Raw genomic sequence first — 23,291 nt, 5'->3', positions numbered from 1 at the left:
CTAACTGAATACTTCTTGAGACTACATTGGAACAGTTTTAGTTTATATTATATGTGGATAGTATGTATGTCAAAAATAAATGTCAAGCATAGTGCCCACCTTTGGTATGGACTAGGACACTTAAATAGACTTCTTTGTTAAGGTGGGTTACACTGAATAATAAAAAGAAATCAATATAGAAAAACAACAGCTAATAGTCCTATATGTGAATAGTAACCCATTTAAATTTACAAATATCTTTGGGTCCAGTCAGATAAACTACAACTAATACTATGAGAAAAGGAAGAAGGATCCTAACTGGGTAATTTTGTATAAAAAAGTTGAACAATTTCCACCATGAATAATACATGCTGAATATACCAGCTTTAAGGCAAAAGTTACTTTAGTAAAAAAATCCCATTTTAGCACACGCATTAAGGTCATGTATTACGCAAGGGTTATTTTACATGTTAGAACTTTTTTCTTTTCAAACTACAAATGTGTCACTTGGTTAATGGTATGTTCCTTTTACTTCCTGCTAGTCAGTGGTTGGCCAGAACATTTTTGTGGAGGCGTCTGATTGGATAGTGGAGCTCATGCGAGCGACACCATTGGCTAAGCTCCTCCCTCTGTCGTGTGTCGAGTCGGTCCAGCATAGAAACGGTCAGTAACCGTTCGGAGTGGAGTCAGGGACGGTGCGGTGAACAAAACTCCCAGACAACTGTATCACACTGCCCAGAATACTCACTCACCATCACCCACCGAGACCAGGTGAATAACCAAACTCACACTTTTTTGCCAGTGAAATTGTATTTTTGATTTATTATTTCGTTGCCGAGTTATATTTTACTTCACTAGAGTAATGTTACCATCTGAATGTAACCTGCCAGCTACTAGCAGCTTTGCTATCCAGCTAATTCTAGCTGTCAAAACAACGACGAGTGGAATAATATGCTAGCCAACGTGGTAAAAAAGTGAAGCGTTCTTTTTGTCCCTCTACAGTGTGTTATTATGCGGTTAAATGTGACATTTTGTTCGTTCAAAGACAAACGTAACGGTTACGAAAGATGTCAAAATTAACCAATAATTTGTTAGAGAGTTTTCTGGATTCTTTCGAAGACGGTAGTTCTCGTTAGCGAACTACTAGCCAGCTCGCTAGCTCGGTGTAAACAAACCAAATCAGAGCATGTTAGTAGCTTCCTAAATCCTTTTTGGTTTCGTCTAACTGACTGTTTTTATGTCTGCACAGTGAAAAAAAAAATTGTAGAGGAACGTCTCGTGTTAAACTATTCGACTTATCGTTGTCAACAAACCGATAGTGTTGCTGGAGTTTTAGGTTTCTTTGTCCTGCTTGCTTGTTTGCCAGTGTTGTGTTGACTTTGGGAGACCATCTTTGAGTTGGACTACTTTTTCCTCCTCCTTAATAAGTTACGATTCATTGTTACTTTAAATGAATTCGTTTGAGCATGTTTTATGTAACGGTAAAGGAGAAATTAGGGCAAACAACTTTTAGCTATGCCAAGAATTTGAAGTAATTCCCAGTCTCCCTCTGTACTTTATCGCTGATTTTAACTTTATTTGAACTGTCTAGTTGAAATTTGAGATTTCTTTTATACCCGATGTTCCAACATTTCATTTTAGTCTTGTACTGTCCCATGGTAGTGCTCCCTTGAGTCTCTGGGTTGCTACAAAGCCTCTCATGAATATTTTATGACGCAGGTAGTTGACGGTTGCTATGTTTTGAGCTGAAACCTTAAGATAGAATACACATTCCCAGGAATCTCTCAACATGAAATGAAACTTGAATGAGAATGTCACCTTAAACATTCAGTTTTGTTTTATTTCTTTTTTTTAATTTCACAATTATATTATAGCCATGGCCTTCAGTGTGCGACTTTGTTGTCTGAGTATCTTTGAGAAAGTTTAGCCAGTGAAAAAAAATGACTTATTGGTTTCATTTTTAACTCTGACACCTGGATATGTCAATTTACCCACTTTAGGATATACACGTGTGTTTTAATATGCAATACAAGAAAGTTAAAGGGGAAATGTACTGAACTTACAAAAGCGTTGCACTAAATGTGTCCTTAGCGATCTTATTCATCACCAAAGAAAGTAACTGCCCTTGCGTTTCTTATATATTTCTAAGGTTAGATTTCTAAGGCCGTACTTGTTGTTCAAAAATTTTGGGAAAAAACGACTGTTATTTGTTAAAAATGAGTTGTTTTGTAATGCTATTACATAAACAGGCATGTAGGGGCACAACACTGGCATACTTTCAGACAAATAAGCTTATGGTTTTATTACCTTGTCCATCGCTAATCATCTTATAATCTTAACACCACTTGGGTATATAACTGTGAAAGACAGTAATTCAAGTTCTGTGTGCATGATACTTTTGCAAGAAAAGCTACTTATTTGGTTTGGTTTTTGGCAATCTGATGCCATGTTCACTCCAGGCATGTGACGCACGTTCTTGAACGCACGTTTAGCCCATGGTCTTCACATTGGACCGTCGCTACGCGATACTAGTGCATGTATGCCACCTACACTTGAAGAGGCTTGGTGCAAAATGTTGCAACATTTCAAGGCTAGCACGAGCCGCAATTATTCATTTCTCCTCCATGATCAATTTCCAAACGGTTGGCCCTTTCGTGATTTGGAAAGGACGCAATCCATACGTCAGCACCAAAGCAGAGTCCCTGATTGGTCAAAGTTCAACCTGGTTTTTTAAATGTAGAGCCAGAAAACTGTCTTAAATAATTTGCGTAGCTATGTGTGAACACAAGAGTTTTGAATACGGAAGCCCGAAAATGCTTTTATGCACGTTCACATAGAATCTTCATTGAAAGTGGTCGCTTCAACGCATGTTGCTAAGAGTGATGAGATCGGAGGTTCACAGTTGGTCTTTGAGAATTACGCAAGTTATTTGAATTTTGTGTTTCTATGTTTAGGTTTCTCCCATAATTATAATTTAATACAACAATAACTTAAATTAAAACGGAACTCCCACTTTTGAAAGTAGCTATAAGAAGCAAATACACAATTTAGTAGTTTCTAAGATAATCTTTATAGTAAGTTTAACCTAATTTCTGTTGTTTATCTTATTTGATAAATGATTATCTCCTAAAACCACACTTTTTATTTTATTTCAGATTTTCTTTTAATATACTGGTTGAAGCTCTAAAGCAGCCTTATTTGAATGCACTGAGCGTGTTAACAGAGTTGAGACACCGCTGATAGCGGCATGAAACCATACAGGCACTCTGAGCTTTTACTTTAATAATTGTTGTCTGGTAAAGTGGACATCTTTTTTCTTGAACCCCTAGGTCATTGATTTCCAAAACTGTTGTCTATTTTAGGCTGTTTGCACTTTGCAATTTATAAGTCATAGCTGTTATATTGCAGTTTGGTAAAAGTTTGGCCTCTTTCCACTAAACACCTATGGAAAAGTTACCATAAAGTAAGATGATGAAATATGTTTTTCCTAGGAGAGTTCTCTGGTTTTGGATGTTTTCCACGTATTTTTCAACATTGGTTTTATCCGGTGTTCTTTGGAGACCTCTTAAAGTGAAGGAAAGCCCATCTGGGATCCCTAAATCAAAGGTTAAGATCAACTTGAGGATTTTTCTTTTTAAAATTCATGTCACTTCATCTTTAGAGAGCAGGAGCAGATGCCATTTATAAATCAGGTTTCTTTTTTTCCTTTTTCCATGTTTTGGTAAGTTGCTCTGGAAAGCCCTGAAGATACATTTTATAGTCTCTTAAAATATTTGGGATGGATAGTATTAATATCATTCTTGTATATGTAATTTTTTTGATTATCCAACTGCTACGTCTGTCAACTGCCTGTTTCTCTTGGTAGCCTAGTTGTATTTAAATTGTAAAGGACAGAAGTAGTGTGTGTGTGCTTCATATTACACTGGTGTGCTTTGTTTAGCTCTGCATCATAAGACTTCTGGCTGCCCGATCAGTAACTCTCTGTTGTATTGGTGCACCGGAGGACACTTCTTTTTTTTTTTTTTTTTTTCCTCCTTTGCTTTTTGAAAATTTTTACTCTGTAGTTTTTATGAGCTCGTCTGAGGTGATAAAACAAGCCAAACTAGGTGGAAAGTAGTCTCAAACATATAATTGAAGGCCATGGGTGGGGCTGCAAATAAGTTCATGCAGGCACCAGCAATTATTGTTGCTAACTATACTCAGTTATAGCTATGTAGAGACCAAGGACAAGGCATGCACTTTCATTTATACATGAATCGATGGAGGTGTATGTATAGGTACATTTCAGTACAGTCCTAACACAGCCTCATGGTCAGTGAGCTCTAAAAGCCGCGGTCTATAACAGCAGGTTTAAACTGTTGTAAAGCTGCCCCACATTTGAAAGAAGGCCTGTTCACCAACCTACTAGAACACAGCACAGTATAAAGCCCAGTCATGTGAAATACACTGCCAACTGAGGAGTGTGTAAAAACAAATGTTGGGTCCCTGCCCAGCAAAAATATTTAAAGTGACAGAGGAAAGGAAAAAGGAGTCAGGAATATCCAGGAGCTGACAGATGAACTCAAGTTTTTAGTTTAGGCTGTTGCACCTAAATGATTCATCATGTTGCAGGGACAGAACAACTGGAGCACACAACAAGTTATTGATGTCTGGACAAATTTATGCAAGCAATAAGGTCAGGGACAAAAGAAAATTAAAGTTTCATGAAGCAAATCTTGAACAGGGAAAGATTGAAAGGCTCTGATCCTAAACTACCCGTGTTAAAGTTGATGTTTCAAGCCATAAATCTGCATTATTCACAAGTACTCGGATGCAGAAACTGTAAAAAGGTGGTGGACAGTAACCAGGTTCAGTGCAATGTTCAAAGAAAGCAATTCAAAGCTGTGTCCTCACAGTTATTATGCTTTGTTTTAAGTTTGTAGCATTTTTTCACGCAAAAAAAACGTCCTCACTGCCTAAGACATCATTGCTTTTTTTTTTTTTCAGTGGTTTCATCAATTGTGGCTTGATGAAAACAGAACTATGTTGATTCTAGAAAATGCTAAAACTTTAAAATCTTTTTTTTCTTTTCATTTAAGCACAAGTAAAGATAAATTCTTTTTAAAAATACAGTTGATCCATCTTCTTCTGGTATGAGCGCCACTGTGTCAACTTCTAGCAGTAAAAATAATCCTAGAAGGAAGAACCCACCATGTGCCCCCCCCCTTTCATATTCAAATGAAACTGCTGCATTTTGGTGTCGACCAAAACCCACCGGTGCTAGTGGTCTCTGTCTGCTCCTCTAATGTGCTTCCTGGTTTGGATGAAAGGAGACATTTCAATTGGTGGACCATAAGAAAGCAAAAACTAGTGCTAGAGTTCAAGAAAAAGTGTGACATAATGAAGAAGTCAGATTAATAAATATTTACGTATAGTGCAACTGTAAGAAAAGACTGAAACGAAGATATTGATGCTGTTAAAGGCTTTTGACTTCAAAAGTGTTTCTTGATTTTTGTTCTCACATCATGTGAAAATTGAAAACTTTGATTCAACATGTCCAAATTGATCCTTTGGAATATAGGGCAGTCTGTTTTTTGCTAAAACACTCCGTTTAGTGACTATTATAAAGTTGGAGCAAGAGAAAATAACAGGTGACAGCCTGAATGCCAGTTCTGAGAATTTGATTCATCCACTGAAGGAGAAAACTTAACAGCCAAGGCTTACAAATGATTCTATAACCGGTTTTGACAGTAACCTTATTTGTAAGAAATAAAGAGGTTGGTTTTTTTTGTTATAAAATAGTTGTACTATTTCTTGAGTTAAAGTTGTAGAAATATTTTTGGCTGACCAACAATGCAATCAGAGTTGCAGTTATTAGTATTAAGCAATCCTTGTGACTTGCTTTGTTTTATCTACTGTCCCTTTAATATAACATGCATAAGTCTATGTTAAAGTAAACTTTAAGATTTCTTGATTTCTTCAAGATTTTCTTTTTAAACATCTATGAAGAGTCTTGAACTGAATTATTTTTACAGTAAAATGGGGCTTTTAGCGTCAGTGTCAATGTGTGTTAACAGAACCGTCTGTTTGGTGCTCTTGTTTACATTAGGTATGGTAAATATTCAAAAGAATGAGGGCTCCTATGTCTACCCCTACAGGATGAACCCGTTTGTCTGCATTCATGACACTTTTAAGCAAGTTTACAGCACTTGTACTACTTCATGACCTCTGTCCTACATTTGATTCCTTTTGAGAGCAGAGAAACCACAGTTCACCCTCCAATAGTGTGACCTACTTTTTAGTTTGTTTTGACACAACACCAACGCATTGTTGCAGTTCTCAGACTTAACAGCGTTTTGTTTATCACTTTAAAGAAGTAATGCTTTCACCCATTTTTTTTTCCATGACTGTCGACTTTAGTCAAGTTCCTCTTTTTAAACATGACCTCTGTAGCGTTATCTAAAGACCTACTCTGATGAAAATTGTGTTTCTGGTGTTTTTATTGTGGCATTTTCTGATGATGGAGGACATATTTAAAGACAATAAAGGGCCTATACCGTGCAAAATCAACTTTTGAAGTTTTCACGTTTAGTATAATGTTCATTCCTCACAAAAATTCTGAGTATTCCTCTAAAAACCTGAGCTTTGAGCACCAGCCCATCCCAACCCACAAAAACGAACAGGTTTTCACATTGTGATAGAAAATTCTCCTAGAAAATGATACTGGATTTTTCATTTAGGCTAAAAATGACAATCATAATTAAAAGACACTTTTACAATAGATCAAAAGATGAGGGGTCTTTATAACCTCACACTTATAGTGTTTTCTAAGTGAAGTGTTTTTATCATTTACACTTGTTTTTTTTTATATGCAGCTATTGAGGTAGTTTTTAATATTTTAATAGAAAATATACAGTGAATAAAACCAGTAATTTTCCATGTTGAGATGTAGCTTTCAGTTTTTATCAACCACCAGTCTCTAGTGTTACCTGTTGTTATTTCACTTCTGTTTTACACAGCTGCCAACAAGTCCTGTTTTTTAAAGAGATTTCTCATAAAAACAAGAATGCTTTTGCTTCAGTTCAGGTCTTATTTATAAATTTTTAACCGCTCAAATTTATTTCCAGCTATATAAAAAGGAAAGTAATTTCTAAATTAAGGTCATTTTGGAGCCTGCATATGCATATTTGCAGATATTTTGAGGCCAACCTTTCAGTCCTTTGCAAAGTGGTTTTTCTGACTCTATAGCTTTTTGGTATCCAATCAGCATTCTTTCTAGGATGACCTTCAAATTCATCTGTCTTATTATTTTTGAGCTGTATATCAATCGAAATCAATACCAAGATACACTTATCACCTTTTCCTATAACTCTTTCACGCAATTAACGTAATCTTACAGGTTCTTTGTAAATGGTCAAATTTACGGCAGTTCAAAGAAAGTGTGTTATTTCCTGTCTGCTGGTGACACCTCCGGTATTAAAGGGGAATTAAAAAGACATAGGCTATGTCCAAATTCCTTCACTACTCACTACATTGAGCACTATCTATTGCGTTCACCATTCTGTAGTGCTGTCCGAATCTACAATTCCAAAATCGAGTGCCCTAGAAACTTCCCAGAAGTCTCACAATGCATCGTGTTTAGATAATTTTTGTAAAATGTTTTTATTTATGTCTATTTTTTTAATAAACCATCAACATTTTTATCTTTAGAACTCAGTGGATTAATAAATAGTCGTCGCAAAACACGCATATTGATGAGATTTTCACTTCATGAAATCGATGACGTCATATTTGCATGAACAAAAAGTAGTGAGCATGGTGTCCGAATTACTTTTAAAATCCAGGGCACTACATAGTCCTGCACTATACAGTTTTTTAGTTTTTGGGGAGTAGGGTAAGAATTCAGACACAGCCATAGTTTATTAAAAAGAATTGGTATGGTTGTGATTTGGAGGGTTTAGTGACTTAACAGTTAGAGGTTACTTTTTGAATAAGTGTCATCTGTTGAGAAGTTGATGAATGGTGTTCACAGTCCTAATGCAGGGAGGGGCACCTGTTATCTCTTCAATTGATAATAAAAGTCTCAAAACAGCAGCAGCTGGTACATCCAAAGCTTATGCTTTAATATAGATAAAAATGGGAACTCTATGTTACAAAAGCTTTATCAACAAGCCGTCACCTGCAGTTCCATAAAATCTGCTCTTGATGCTTGTTTTTTAAACAGTTGCTGCTCCTGCAAACATTCTGTACTGTATATGTAAAAGCTAAATGCCATTTTTTATATACACTACTTCCAAAAACACTTCCTTTAATCTGGTCACTCCGATTAATTAGGATTAAAAGAAGCACTGATATTTAAAGTTTAATTTAAAAATTGCTATCAGCCTCTCAGTGCTGCCTACAGGTCTTAACATAAGGGTCAGTGGCATTCATGGTTTTAGTAAAATACTGGTGGCAGAGCTGCAGGTGACATCCAGCCTTAGTGATAACGTTAAAAGGATGAAATGTTCATTTTCAAAATTAGATTTGCTAAATATACTTTAAAGTGCAGCTTCGGAGCTTTTTATGGGAATTAATGTCCGAAGTGGTCAGGGTTCCCCATGTGAGATTTTTAATTTAACCTCAGTTATTTAGAAGTGCATGAATGTATATCTTTTAAAAACACATTTTTGTCTTTCATTTCAAGTCAAAATATTTACTTGGGGTCAGGCAGACGTTAGTATTCAAAAGAACAGATTACAGGGAGGGCATAGACCCAACACTTAGTGGATTTTGTGTAGCTTGAATGTGTGATCATAGTTTGCCCGCAAGAAACCGCCCGATGAGTCATTTTTCTTCCTGTTGTTGATGAACATCACGTGTCAGATCTGTACTTGGAGCAGGGTCTTCTTTAGGGTTGGTCTCAATCCAGTGACGCAGTTGTGTTTTTTTAGTTGTGTCAAAGATTGTTTCAAAAATTGTTATTTTCAAATTTCTTGATCCAGCTGAACAAACAAAAAAATAATATTTGAAATTTCACATTGCCTTTTTATTTTTACTTTACTGACATGTTTTTAATCAAATAATTCTAATTTTTTAATACCAGCTTTGCCTGTGTAGTTTCTTTTCTTTGCTTTCGTGAAAGAATGAGAACCATTTGTTCTCACAAATCCAACATAGAGAAATAGTACAAATGGATACATTGAAAAAAGAATTGTTTGTTCTTTTTCCACGTTAATGGTAATACCATGAAGAATACATTCTTTCTGCTTTTTACATTGGAATGTCGACTCTTTTTAGTTGTGATGAAAGATTACTATCTTGGGTAATTTCTTTTACGTATTTTTCTAAGTATGTGGTTTGAAGCTAGCACATAAGAACATTGCAGAAAATGACCATGTCTGAAAGTGAAGAGAAATGTGAGTAATAGGCAGTAATTTAGTCAGACAACCTCCTTTGTAATTTTTAAACTAACGTATTATTCATTTAAATAGATTTCTCTACATGCACCTCTAACCAGAAATCTCAATTTACACAGAATCATTTTTGTTCTCAGCTTTGATTAACTTTCTTGTACTTTTTTTCTTTAGTACTTTGTATTTTTGTTGATATTTTCTTTGTGTTGTTCTTTTTGTAGATCCAATCTTTAGGTAATAAATAGATACATGCAATATGTATGTTTACCCTCTCCTTATTGTGAATGCCTTTAAGGTATGACATGAAGGCTGTTGTTTGAAACCGTCCACTGCTCGCCTCATGAGCTTGTTTACATCGACTTGGCCCTCCTGGAGCTCAGCGTGTGTTTTCCTGGGGGCGAACAGCACAAGGAGTGTAACTGTACACTGACCTGACTATGCCACTGTATTTCATAGGACATGCGGTGCAGTGGCTTTAGAAACATATGTTGAAAACACACTTGTAGCTAAGGTTTTTCAACATAACAGCTTTCAGACTGTTGCCATGATTCATTAATTTAATGCTTACCACCCCAAAAATGAAATTTGTCTAACTCGCCCTTTAGCTTTGTTCAGTATGAACCTAAATGTCTTTTGTTGTGCATATTCAACGGTGTAAAACACAGCTTTCAAGTTGACTTTGTGTTAGAAAAACAACTCCTCAACAGGGAAAACATCAACTTACTGTGAGAATCTCTTCTTCTCTTTGCCACCTTGTTGCTAGGCAACCCACTGTGACAGCAAGTTGGCAAATCCTAATTAGCTATGACTGTCATTAGATGGAAAATGTATTGCTTAATTCTTTTTTGCAACTTTAGATGCGACACATAAGCTCTAAGCGAAAAAAATCTTAATTCTGTTACTAATTTTAAATGTTGTGTCTCTGCACAACTGCTGATGCATATAGAGAAATGTTCACAGTTTAAGACATTTAGAAATAGATGTTTGGTCTGGAAGGTTAAACACTTCAGACAGTCGATGTGTCATAATGCTGGAATTTCAATTATCTTCTGCATTTTGGGATTTATACTTTATTCCGGAACTTTCCTCTGTTGATATTACTGCCTTCTCTAAGGTTTACTTCTGATTTTGTCTATATTTAAAGATCTATAATTAAAATGTACAGTGTTTATTTCCTTTTTTGTTTTTGTAGTCCCTCTCCTGCCTAAAATCCTGAGTCAGCTGTTCATCCAACCAACAACAACCTTGAATCCAGGTTTGTCCTTCAGTATAGGAAAAAAATATCCTTGCCTCTTTTAATACTTTTGCAATGTGTATTTAGCTTTCCCTAATTATATCTGTTTGTTTACCTTACTCAGGTTTGGTTGCAGTGGCTCCGCCCCCAAGTTGCCCATTAAAAGCTGACTGGCTTTTGGTTTTTGGTGTGAGGCAGTCCGGCAATACAAGCTGGACGGAGGAGAGACAAGTGGGGCCGATGGCCCAACGTTTGTGCTGCGGCACAGAACGTCGAATGTTATCGAGGCCTCCACAAACTGCACATCTAGTCATCCCATGAGTCCACGGGACAAGGAAGAGACGCCCACCTCAGGTTCTTCAACAAGTCATCTTAGCGCTGCAGAGAGCCCGGCTCACAATGGGGTGAGTGTCTGACACAGTTGTGCCTGTTTAGTAGGTCACAGGATAAAAGAGTCCAGCTCGAACGCATATCATCGTGTTAATTATGTAAACGGTGTCAATATCAGAACAGAAACTGATACCGGCTCGTCTGGTGGATTGATCACTATAGCTGCATACTCTAATTTATTAAACAAAATTTCAATTTAATCAACATGCGGTGTAAATATCTTATAGGATCCCACTAAAACAATGGGATAAACATTTTAAAGCATTTTACTAAAATTGCACTACTTCTTCTTGTAAGTTGCTTTCCTTCGTTGATAAAGGAAGGGCCACAGTAAATAAAACTCAGTTAGTGCTGCGACTTACAGAAGTGATGCAGCTATTGAGTCTATTAGGATTCACAATGAAAAGGCCTGCTTTGTCTATAAATACAGACTCTCCTGAAAGTAGCAAATGCACTTCCACTGCTCTTTGTTGTGCTCTTAGTAAAGTGGCCATTTGAACCGATCAAATAAATATGCCAGACACTCTTCCTCTGAGGTGTGTGGGTTATTTCATTTATTTATTTATTTTAGATTTTGTGGGTGTATACAGTTGAAGGTGTTGTTCTGCAGCTGTGTGTGAAAGTCAGTCAGGAAAGAGCCGCAAACCTGCAAAAGAGCTGAAACCCTGAAAGTGTTTCTATGACTGCATGCGTTTGTGTTTTGCATTTGGCTTTCTTTACCTGCTGTAACACAACACTGCCACCTGAGAAGAAGTTAAAGGCCTCCTAGTCTTATCAGGAACTCCAGGCTACCTGAGCACCCCACATGCAGGAGCCTAACAGCCTTTGAGTTAGTGTATGCCTTAAAATGTTGTTTGTGAGTCTTTTTTATAGGATTGGTTTTGGCACTTCTGCACATATTCTGTTTAGTTCTTTAGTGTTCATATATGCTTAAAGACCAACTCTGAACATCTTTTGTTCTATTTTCAAAGCATTCCCTGTGGTTTTAACAACGATTATGCCAATTTTAGTCAAAATTGAAATCCTTGTTTTCCAGGACATAGTTTCTGCAGAGCAGCAGTAGTTTATTACAAATTCACCTCTGAGTTGTGGGCGGGACTGTTTGTGCAAAGCAACCCTGCCCTCCCCCCTCCCCTCCCTGTTGCTGAGAGCTCTCTGTTTCCACACTATCCTGCTAGCTTACAGACCCAACCTAGCATTACTGGTGCAAGAAAAATGGCAAGCAAAAATGGAGCTATCCAGCCGTACAGTTTGGAAAACAAATATGTCCATGGATCTATTTGTCTACAAGTTGGTGCAGGGATTTGGGTGGCTATAGAGTATGCAAAGTTTACCAGAACCTAAATAAATGACGATGAAGGGTAGTATATCAGTAGAGATTTATTTTTTAGAAAGTAAAGGAAGTTCTGTCATTTTTAAAAGTGAGAAAAGACGATATCTGATTTTTCTGTGGAACATGTACACGTTAATCTGGTCTTTACATAAAACTATTGTTATTTATTTTTAGTAGTTTGGTTGGAGTCAGCTACTGACTTAATTCGATTTTGGTTCACACATTCTCAACTCTGTTTGATTTAACATATTTCGTTGAACTATCGGTTCATTTGTCAAGTTTTTCTGAAAAAGTCATAAAGATTTGTTTTAAAACCAATAAAAGTTTTGTCCTGCCTGGTGAAAATACAAAAAGCTTTATTTGGCAAGAAGTAGATTTGTAGCACAGAATCATTACATTTTTGGCCACAAAATAAAAAAAATCTTGTGCAGTATTTTTCTTTATTCTTAATACTTTAACGTTATCTATAGTGTTCAGATTCACATTCAGTATTGTTGTGCTGCCACATATGGCGTTACTTTTGTGGTTACAAAAAAGGTTACAAAAAAAATCTTTATCCCAAATATATTCAGTTTATATTTTTTATCTGGGTCCACAGCCAAATATTAGAAAGACTGTTATAGATTTTAAATGGAAGCAACTTTTCTCAGCCTGTTGATTTAACATTATGGTTAAAGTGGGTCACTACTTAATAACTCTTTAGCGTGCTGATAGGTAACAGCACTATGTCTATTAAAAATAGTAAAAAGGACAGATTTATCTACATTCTTTTACTCAAACAAAAAAGACTTTCAAGTTACTTTAAAAAGGTTTGATTTAGGCCCTTCATGTGTAAACGGTAAATAAAGATTGGTGCCAGTCTGCTGCCACGCTAATGCTGATTTTTCATGCTTCCGTCATGGTCATGGGCAAAAACAGAGAAGAGTGTGTGATGATCAGAGCATTGTGTATGTGTGTGAAAACCCTATCTGTGAGAGCTGCTGTGTCTTTTCTAAACTGCGATTGTTCCCCGTGGAGAATCGAACACGTGTGAGTCACATGTTGTTCCTCGCTGTGCCATGCAGCGGTCACGGTGAACAAGTGTGAGCGCTGTGCTCTTGGGCCACTTTGACCTTTCGTGCTTCCTGCCATTGGTCAACAGTTTCATCTGTGCCCCCATTGGCTAAGATCACATTCCTCTGTCAGTCTCTCATCTTTAACTTCTACTTTAATTTTTTTTTCGACGTCTCTTTTCTATCTCAGACATTCCTCCAGCTTTTGGGACTCATGAATTGAAGAGATGTAGCCAGCAGATATTTCATAGCAAACACTGAACACATCTTCTATGTGTGGTCCATCGTTATTGAGGAAAAAGTTTAAAATATAAACCAGAATGAAGAGGATTAAAGACCCACTCCTATAAAAATTTTGTTTTTTAACATGTTCTTGTGCCATTTTTCTGATAATGTATTCAGAACATTCAAAATTGTCCTTGAAAACGATGAATTGTTTGATACTTGCAAAAAAAAGGCATAATCGCAATTAAAAGACCGCTGGGAACACTTTAATAGATCAAAAGATGATTGGAGTGGGACCTTAGAGTTAAGAAGGAATGAAGATAGCTTTAACAACAACAACAAAACATCTTCTATAGAGTAGATTTGTGTTTTTGGAGTATTACTCTCGTACACAAGTGTGAATTTCTTTTCTGGACTTAAAATCTTTTGGAGTTTTAGCAGACTTCTGTGAATATAGACCACAGTTACGAAGCCTCGTGAGGCGGTTTGGCTAATTTTCACAACCAGGCCTCAGCTAAAAGAAACGGGGAAAAACAAAGCATAACCAGGGAAAGACTTGCTTTAGGAAAGGAAGAGAATGATGCCGCTGACATCTTTTGGATAAACTTCAAGTATGAGATCAAAACTGACTTGGCATTAATAAAGTAAAATGCCCAAAAACAGAGTTGTCTAACTGCAGTGTTTTAAGGTGTTTATGTCTGCAGTTTACTAATAAGTCCCCCGATGTCATGGGCACATGTGCACACACTGATGCTTTCAGATAAATAAAGCCCAGCATGCTTTGCTGCAGGAATGGGTTCTATTTAGAACATTAAACCTTCTTGTTAAATGTGAGACTCAGACAAAAGAAACTTAAGTTGGTTTTGCTGTAATCACCTTTTAAATTGACTGATGATCAAATCTGTCTGTCTGGAAGTTCCCATGACCCAGTTTTCTTTACCGCTGTGTCTCCACAGATTATCAGTGAAAACAGAAGTAACAACTGCATGGAAATTTCCAAATGCACCCATAATCCTAATTACTCATCATATTCAAAAGCGAAAGATTGCAGATGTTTTTTCTGTTTGACAGAAATTAAGGAAATGCACACTTGTGTCCAAGAGTTTTATTCGCTTTGTGGAAAAAACATTATAAAACCTCTGTTCTGTCTGTTAGTTGTGCAGAAGAAACATCAACTTGGTGTTTTATTACAACCATATGTTTGAGAGGAATCCCTCTGATGTTTCTTATTATATTTGTTCTGGGAAAATGTGAAAGTGCTCTGCTGCAGCATGAAAACAGTAGAGAGGATTTATTGTCGTCACACGTTCGCCAGCGATAAGCAGCTAACTTGACTGCCCTTCAGCTGACTGTAGTTGCATATGACAAAGTGTTAAATAATGAGCTCTTAACCAGCTCTTGGATGGTATCATTTTGGCAGAACACACGCGCACTCCTCCATACAGAGCGAAATTTGACTCCATAGCATTTACTCTAATGACTTGTTGGAGACTGGCTGGCTGAATGTGAGCCACGTGTGGAGTTACATTTTTTTAAACTTCATTTTGACTAAAGACTTATTGAGGTTTCTAAGAAACGTTGCCCATGTTGAAATCTGAATGTTATTTTTGTAGTAATGTGATCTGGTTTTAATGGGCTAAAGATGGCAGGACAGACCTAAAGCCTCTGTATCACCTGCTGCTGGAAGTCACAGCGCCGGTGCTTTTTAGAATCTAGATGGAGTTTAGTCCAGGTGAACAGGAGTTTCACAACACAAACTCTAAAGGTTGTTGGGCATTTCCAGTACTGGTTGCTTTCAAATGTCTTCCTCTTTGTTTATCGTATCAGGAAATCACACTTGAATAAACTAAAAAGACTTTTTACAGCTGAGACTTATCTGTTCTATCCAATAAACCCACTGCTCATCTTCTGATCTATTGTCAAAGCGTCCTTTTAATTATGATTATGCCGTTTTTAGCCATAATGAAAAACCTGATGTTTTCTAGGACATAGTTTCTGCAGAGCGGCAGGAGTTCAATAGAAATTCTCCTCTGAGTTGTGGGCGCAGAGCAACCCCCCCCCCCCCCCCCCCGCCCTCTTTGTTGATGAGAGCTCAGAACAGGGAGCGCAGTGTATTTTCTACTTCCATTTTTTTTCAGACTTCATTTTTGCGTCTCCTCCTGATTAATAATTTGAATAAAGAATTAGTCAGAAAACTGTAATCCTTAGCTTAATTTTCTGAATAAATGTCCTCCATCAGAAAAATGCCACAAGAACATGTAAAAAACTTTATTTACGTAGAAGAAGGTCTTTAACAGTTTTTTTGTTTAATAATATGCTACTGATTGGAACATTCTGCCAATTATTTTATTGTGCAGCAGCTATAACTTCTTTAAATTAGAGCCTTTGTCTATTTTATGTGCAGATTGTTCTACATTCTTTCTTTATAGTCAAAGAAAAAACTTTCCTGGTTACATAATGAATAAAAACGTTGTGATCTCCTGATCGTTTTTTAAAGTTATTGTCATCTATCTGTTTAACAATCTCTACAAAATAAAACTAATTGTAGGTTGTTTTTTTTGTGTGTGTGTGAAATTCCCTTAACATCGTCACCGTTGCCATGTTTCCATGCACACTTCCTGTGTACTTTTCCCGCCAGCAATCATCTGTTCAGATCTGTTGTTCCACACGGGTTGTGTGAAGTGGCAGCTTTTGTGGGTTTTTTTTTTGTCCAGCATGGGTCTGACCACGTCCCCATGACCCAGTCTTATCTGTGCAGGCTAAATGCATGGCAGTCACGCCGGTTGCACTTTGCTCACACATGGTACTGCAGAGCAACACCGTATTCACACACTCAACGTCGCTGGCGGTCACCTTTGTCTTTGGCTGTTTAGGAGGAGCAGGCTTTGCAGGTTATTTAAAAACGTCCTCGTGTGGGCTGAATCACTGCAGATCCAGGCTGAAGGGCAAAAACGCAGCAAGAAAACCTAAGAACGTGAGGGGAAAAGCACACCCTCTTTTCACTCTAAGGTTTTTCGTTCTAAATCACCACAAAATCCTCATCAGAATGTGAAATGAAACAGAAACATGACCTAAATGAAATAGGAAAAACAGAGTGTGAAGAATTTGTCAGTAATTGTGTCACACAGGTTGCATCATTCTTGTCAGATGCAGTTATTTAAAGTCATCCTTGTCCTAAATTATAAAGAAGAGATTATATTTTTAATTTAAAAAATGTTAATCTTTTAGATTTACTGTAGAAGCATCAGAAGTTAAGTCTACTCACTTTGCGTTTTTGTGCATTTGCTGATGAGTCCCTAAAAACTGGATAGTCATGCATCATTTATAAAACAGATCAGGACATGTCGCACATTGTCGCACTTTTTTTTAAAAGTATCTTCTGCTTCATTTTCCTCTGTGGGGAAGCTGCATTTTTTTTATCAGCTTTCATCTATTTAGAATAAAGTGATCTGTGTGAACAGGAAGTTGTTTTGTTTTAAAAATATCCTTTATTTGCATGTGTGCCCTGCAGGCTTTTTTCCTATTTTTACTCTCTACACATTAAAATAACTTCAGCAGTCTGACTGAGTTGGTGTTTATTTAAATGGATCTTTTTCGTTTACCAGTGATGAGGAACGTTTCTCAATGTGCAGCTTCTGGATTCAAAACTTCCCGGTTCATCTGATGTTACTGACTCGCATCAATGTCCTAAATTGTTGAAAAAAAGTCAGCTTTGTTTCTCAAAAACTGTTCATATGTTGTGTATTTCACTTTTATTTTTTGTGTTTATTTAAAAAAGTGTCTGCAGTTTCTGTGATTTCATTTATAGACTATTTCTACATCAAAATCACCAGAAATATGGAATAAAAAGATTTAAAAAAAATAATTTCTAATGAAGAAAAGAATACGTAAGCCTGGATAACTTTAGTCTTGTGCACATAATCAATACTGGATGATATCAAGTCAAACAATATTAACAAGAAATAAAGAATCTTTTTAATAATCACTCTTTTCAAATCTTTTCTTTCAGGCTGTTCCACAAGAGGAGAAAAGGATGAACGAAGAGAGTGACGGAGAAACAGAAGGAGAGGAGCAGGAGGAGGAGGAGGAGAGAGGCAGCGATGAAGGTTTCATGGGAATGACTCCTCTTCTGCAGGCTCACCATGCAATGGAGAAGATGGAGGAGTTTGTACACAAGGTATAAGACCAACACAACGCTACAGTTTGGATTAATTTATCGACAGCTTCTTCTAAGAGGTGATCCCTTTCAGTCAGTAAAGCCCAGTGGTGAAATAAATCAGTAAAACCCTCAAAATAAGTATGATGGAGGTTTTTTTCTTCTCCCCAAGCTGTACTTTGTTCTGTTTTAACTCAACCTCATCTGTCTTTTGAGAAGACTTTCCTGTCAGAACATGAGCCAAACTATAAAATGTTCAGAGTTCAAGTTACAGAAATGATCAAGCTAGTGCATTATTGTAATTAACCACAGCATGGTTCCTTCTGTGAAGGTGGCCAGTCTTCATTTATTTATGTCTTTTGACTTCAATAGTGTTTATTTGACACTGACAGCATTGTCCCAGCCCGTTCTCCTTGTCTGCTCATGCAGACACAACCTGTATTGAGGTCATTCAAATGTTTCAATCATTGCTTCGTCCTCTAGGTTCCTATTCCAAACCTCATTAAGGTCTTTTGTTTTTTTCTTTGTGTAATGAAATAGATGTGGGAAGGCCGGTGGCGCGTCATTCCTCACGATGTGCTCCCAGACTGGCTTAAGGACAACGACTTCCTGCTTCACGGCCACAGGCCGCCAATGCCTTCATTCCGCGCTTGTTTCAAGAGCATCTTTAGAATCCATACGGAGACGGGAAACATCTGGACACACCTGTTAGGTATGTCTGTCACTCTGACTGTGATCATTTAATTTAAACCTCATACGAAAGTCACAACTGGTAAAACCAGCCAGTATTATCCTTTAGTTCATCTTTTTATTTAACCAAGCTCGTTAGATAATCATAATCCACCAAAGTAGCCGAGTGGGTGCTTTGTATACAAACTATATTGAAATCTGGTTTGTATCTTTATTGTTGATATAAAAAATTCAAAGAAACGTCTTTTTATTCTTGGATCTGCGACCTGAAATTGGATGTTTTTTTGTTTTTGGTAATATTCCTATTTTAGCAACTTTAAATAATCCTTAATTGCTCTGTTTTTCATCTGATGGATTGGAATCATTCCTTCCTGTCTCTGCTTCCATCTAGTGGTGGCTCCTGGCAATACCGTAATAATAATAATAATAATAAAGTATTCCCTGCTATGCAGCTGTTCGCAAAAATCCTGGTTCATCTATTGTGGTCTCACTTTTTTGCTGATTTTTTTTCTGTGCAGTTTTGCATGCCTTCTTTTTTTTTTTTTTTTTTTTAAACCGTGCATCTGTGTTCTCATTGGTTGAAGAACTTTTCAACCAGTCTCCTCTGTGTCGTGTGTGCTGTACAGATACGTGAGGCCTCCACATAAATCTTTGATCACGATAAATTTTTGTTTTTTTATATAAAAACATTATTAAAAAATTGACTTATTTTTCTATGAGGGTTTGAACTTTAAGAGTTTAAACAAGAGAGAAAAGTGTAAAAGTGTATAAAATGTGTAGTGAGCAGTTTTACAGCCTTAACATTTATAATCCTACTTTGAGCATTTCCTCTATCGCTGGTTGTTTTTAAAATGTAACCACTGCGATAAACGAAGGACCACAATTTAAACAGTTTATGGAAACTACCGTCCTTTTTTAACTTTTTTTTTTTAAATTGTACACTTTTTTTACAAAAAGATATGCTTTACTTTTGGGTGTGGAGATTCTCATGATACCAAGATGTTTTAAGATCAATTTCAAAGTGGTTTTCACTAAGTGCGCTTTAGTTCAAGAAGAAAAGCAAAACCTCAAGGTTTAAGATTTCACAAAATGTGTGCAGCCCAGCACGGCATTTTTCAACCATTTCCAGGCAGTGTCTGTGTTTGTGTGTAGATACACTTTGCCACCCGCCATCATTCACACTCTGCCTTTTTTCCCTCCTTTAGGTTGTTTGTTTTTCCTCTGTCTGGGCCTCATGTACATGTTCCGGCCCAACATGTCGTTTGTGGCTCCAGTCCAGGAGAAGGTGGTGATCGGGGTGTTCTTCCTCGGAGCCATCCTCTGCCTTTCCTTCTCTTGGCTCTTCCACACAGTGTACTGCCACTCTGAGGGCGTGTCCAAAGTCTTCTCCAAGTAAGACGGCGCCTCCAAGGCTTTGTCATTAGAATAAGCTCACGATAAAATGTAAGGTTTCATTTTTTATCTTTGATTGTGCTTTTTTTGCACCTTTCAGGTTGGACTACAGTGGGATTGCCTTTCTAATCATGGGATCTTTTGTCCCTTGGTTGTACTACTCGTTCTACTGCACCCCTCAGTCTTGCTTCATCTACCTGATGATAGTTTGTGTACTAGGAATGGCAGCCATCTTTGTCTCCCAGTGCGACTTCTTTTCTACTCCCCAGTACCGAGGAGTCAGAGCAGGTAAACAGCTGGCATCGGGTTCTTGCTTTGTAAACACAAAAATTGATATGAGCTAAGAATGAGAGGTTAACAGAAAAGAGGCATTGTTACATCAAGCTGCACAGAAATAGAAATAGATTTAAGGACTTTTGTAACAGACAAACTTATTCATGTACCCACTAAATACGATAATCTTGAAAAGAGCTTAATACAAACTCCACAAATGCACTGAAAGATCTGCTCTCGGTGTTCCCAGGTGTGTTTGTGGGTCTGGGACTGAGCGGTGTGGTTCCCACTCTGCACTTTGTCATCAGTGAAGGTCTGATCAAAGCAACAACTATCGGTCAGATAGGCTGGCTGTTTCTCATGGCCACGCTTTACATCACCGGCGCCTGTCTGTACGCAGCCCGGATCCCTGAGAGGTTCTTCCCCGGAAAATGTGACATCTGGGTGAGTGTTTGGCATCGTCTCCACGTTTTCCTCTCCTCACGCAACATCTCTGTCTATCCCCGAAAACCTCATCTTCATTGTTTGTATTGCAGTTTCACTCCCATCAGTTGTTCCACATCTTGGTGGTCGCTGGAGCTTTTGTTCACTTTCACGGCGTTTCCAACCTCCAGGAGTTTCGCTACACCGCCGGAGGAGGCTGTGCTGACGATGGCGCTCTTTAACACACATCCACTGACCCCCTTGTTTACTGGAACAACTTCTACAGGGAAGCACTGGGTCACATAATACAAACCGAATCACAGCGGCAGAAATGCGCGCGTGAACCTTTTTCTACCAAAGACCACTGGGTTGTTCTGCAGTGCGAAACTATAAGGATTCCCTCTATTAAAAGTGGCTGATAGTAGGTGTGATCACTTTCTTTCTCCTCTTTTTTCAGTCTGTCACCTCTTCTTGCTGAGTTGCTTTGGTTTTACACCTGAAGCGCTGTGTTTTTGAAAGCAAAGCTTGGGATTCTTTCCTTCTGTTTGCTTGGAAGTGAGATTTTCTCTGGGATTCAAGAAGAAGCATAACTATGGCTTAAAAAGAATTTTGGGGGATTTTTTTTTTTTTTTGCTGAATGCTGTTTTCCAAAACATTTCCAGATGGAAAAGGGTTGAAGAAAAAATGTTCGATTGCCATGGAGAAAGAGGTTAATAGTCACTTTTAAAACAAAATGAAAAGCTTTTTCATGTAAATAAGATCAGATTTCTAAACTTTGGGTTATAGATTTGTAATAAATGTTAAAGAAAATTTATAAAAATATGTTAAAATATTAACAAATATCTTGGATGATGATTAAAGAGGAGAACAGGGATTATATTTTATTCTGCAGTTGGCGGGAGGTGCTTCTAACAAGCTTTTGTTGCTTGCATGCGAAAGACCAGAGGGGAGAGGAATCCAATCAAAGATGACTTTTAAAACCTGCTATTCCTTTGTTTTTAGTGTTGGGGGGGTAAGAGTCACTTCCCCGCCATAAAACTAAACATAGACGATGAAACAACTGACCTAGAATTTTTTCATTTATGTTAATTCCTGTGTCTGAGTACTGATCTGAATAGACAGATCTGTACTTAACCAAAGTCTTGAGAATTTCAGGAATCCTCATATGTAGCGGTAAATCCAATTTTTATTCCACAAGTATAGGTTTATTTTTTAAATGATTAAAGGAAACACATTAAGCTTAATTCAAAATATTTTTATAGAGAAGTCCCCAGCTATTATATATTACAGTTGATACATTTTAATCTTTGTCCTAAAATGACATTTTCACAAATTCACCTCCAAACAGAACAATGATGTTTCCTCTGTTTTCTTTTTGATTGAGTTGTATTTTTAAAATTTCCCTGCGATAACAAATGTGTTGCAAGCTTTAATTTTCTTTTTCTTGAATTTTTATTGTAAAACAGGTTCATTTTTATCAGGTGAAAAAAGTTTTTTTCTCTTAAAAATAAACATTAAAGTGTCTTTTAGGATTTCTAATTCTACACAAAGTTCTCTTCTTCAAGGGCTCACTCGTGGTCTCAATTTTCGAGGCTTCTCTTGGTGATTAAGTCATGATGAACTTTTTTAAGATTGAATTTTCTGGCGATACCAAAATCTTACCCTCGAATAGGGAAAATATATTCTGAGCTTTTCAGGAACTGTACTTCTATGACGGTTTCAAATTTAAGTTAAGTCAAATTCAGCAAGGTGATTTATCCGCATCTATTCTTTGTGTCAATGTTTCTCAGAGGAAGAAGAAGTCCCTTGTTTTTTTCTTGCTTTTTTGTTTTATTGAGGTTGTTATAATTTATTCCTCTGGTGGAGCAAACATTGCCTGGTAAAGCACACGTTCCATTCTGGTTGGAGTGTTTGATTGCAATAGACCTTTATATCTGCTGTATTGTTCTAATAAAAAAACAATGTTTTTTTGAAATGTTTTCCTTGTGTTACTTGAAGAAGTTGCATAGATGATGGTTATCACACAAAACTGGATGACAAACCTGTTTTTATGGGTTTTCATTTTGATTTTGAAGCACCATAATAATGCAAATGGTCAAATTCATACAAAATCATACAAATTTCCAGCTAAATCTCAACAGAATTTCTAAAATGTGTTTAGTAGAAATGTGTTTTCTTATAAGGTTTCTGTTTCCAAAAAGCTAAGGAGCAACCTTTCTCTCATCCTTTGTTATTTAAAAAGATATGATGATTTGCAACACAAGTTCAGTTAGAAATACGTTGTATCTTTATCATAATCAGAAAAATCTATTACTAAGCCAATTACGTTTTATTTTACATTTTAAGTATCCAAAGTTAGTGGGATGTAACTTTCATCTATTAGTTATTGATGCTTTGTTGCATTAATGGAAAGTTACTTAAAATACAAGTAGCAACTAAATACAAGTATTTTAACTCCCATTGATGTTGGTCTTGTTTCTGTGCATATCTTTGTTAGACTACATATTGCTGTTAGATACTGACCAAAACAATTGTAGAGCTCAAATCAGAAGTTCAAAGTTCAGCTCATTTACATAACTCACGCCTTATAAGGTGGATTCATTGTTAGTTATTGGAGCAATTCCAGATGGTGTCCCACAGAGCTCTGCATGCACCAATAGTTCATAACACTATACATGATTTCTTTTTGTTGCCCAAGTTATTTTGCGTCCAGCTTGTGAATACATTAATTAGCTAAACTCTGTGTTAAACTGGAAATATATATATATTA

General features: G+C 36.9%; 1 protein-coding gene across 1 annotated transcript; it reads left to right on the top strand.

The window, feature by feature from the left end:
• Positions 1-586: 586 nt before the first annotated feature.
• On the top strand, positions 587-22,496 carry adipor2 (adiponectin receptor 2). Its single transcript, XM_004083023.5, has 9 exons — positions 587-750; positions 10,546-10,608; positions 10,712-10,991; positions 17,597-17,764; positions 18,284-18,455; positions 19,639-19,825; positions 19,926-20,113; positions 20,349-20,542; positions 20,635-22,496. The coding sequence occupies exons 3-9, from the start codon at positions 10,905-10,907 to the stop codon at positions 20,761-20,763; spliced, it is 1,125 nt and encodes a 374-aa protein (XP_004083071.1). The 5' UTR covers positions 587-750; positions 10,546-10,608; positions 10,712-10,904; the 3' UTR covers positions 20,764-22,496.
• The last annotated feature ends 795 nt before the right edge of the window (positions 22,497-23,291 follow it).

This window comes from Oryzias latipes, chromosome 23, assembly GCF_053564925.1.
Source record: "Oryzias latipes strain Hd-rR chromosome 23, Olatipes_Hd-rR_3.1".
NCBI classification, from domain to species: Eukaryota; Metazoa; Chordata; class Actinopteri; order Beloniformes; family Adrianichthyidae; genus Oryzias; species Oryzias latipes.
Note: the sequence above shows the minus strand (reverse complement) of the source record. Positions and strands in the feature narration are given on the sequence as shown.

Bases quoted from the DNA above. Each gene is read 5' to 3' on its own strand.
- adipor2 (XM_004083023.5), top strand. From the start codon at position 10,905: ATGAGTCCACGGGACAAGGAAGAGACGCCCACCTCAGGTTCTTCAACA. The intron at 18,456-19,638 runs GTATGTCTGTCA...TCCCTCCTTTAG, and splicing joins CATCTGGACACACCTGTTAG to GTTGTTTGTTTTTCCTCTGT. The intron at 20,114-20,348 runs GTAAACAGCTGG...CGGTGTTCCCAG, and splicing joins GTACCGAGGAGTCAGAGCAG to GTGTGTTTGTGGGTCTGGGA.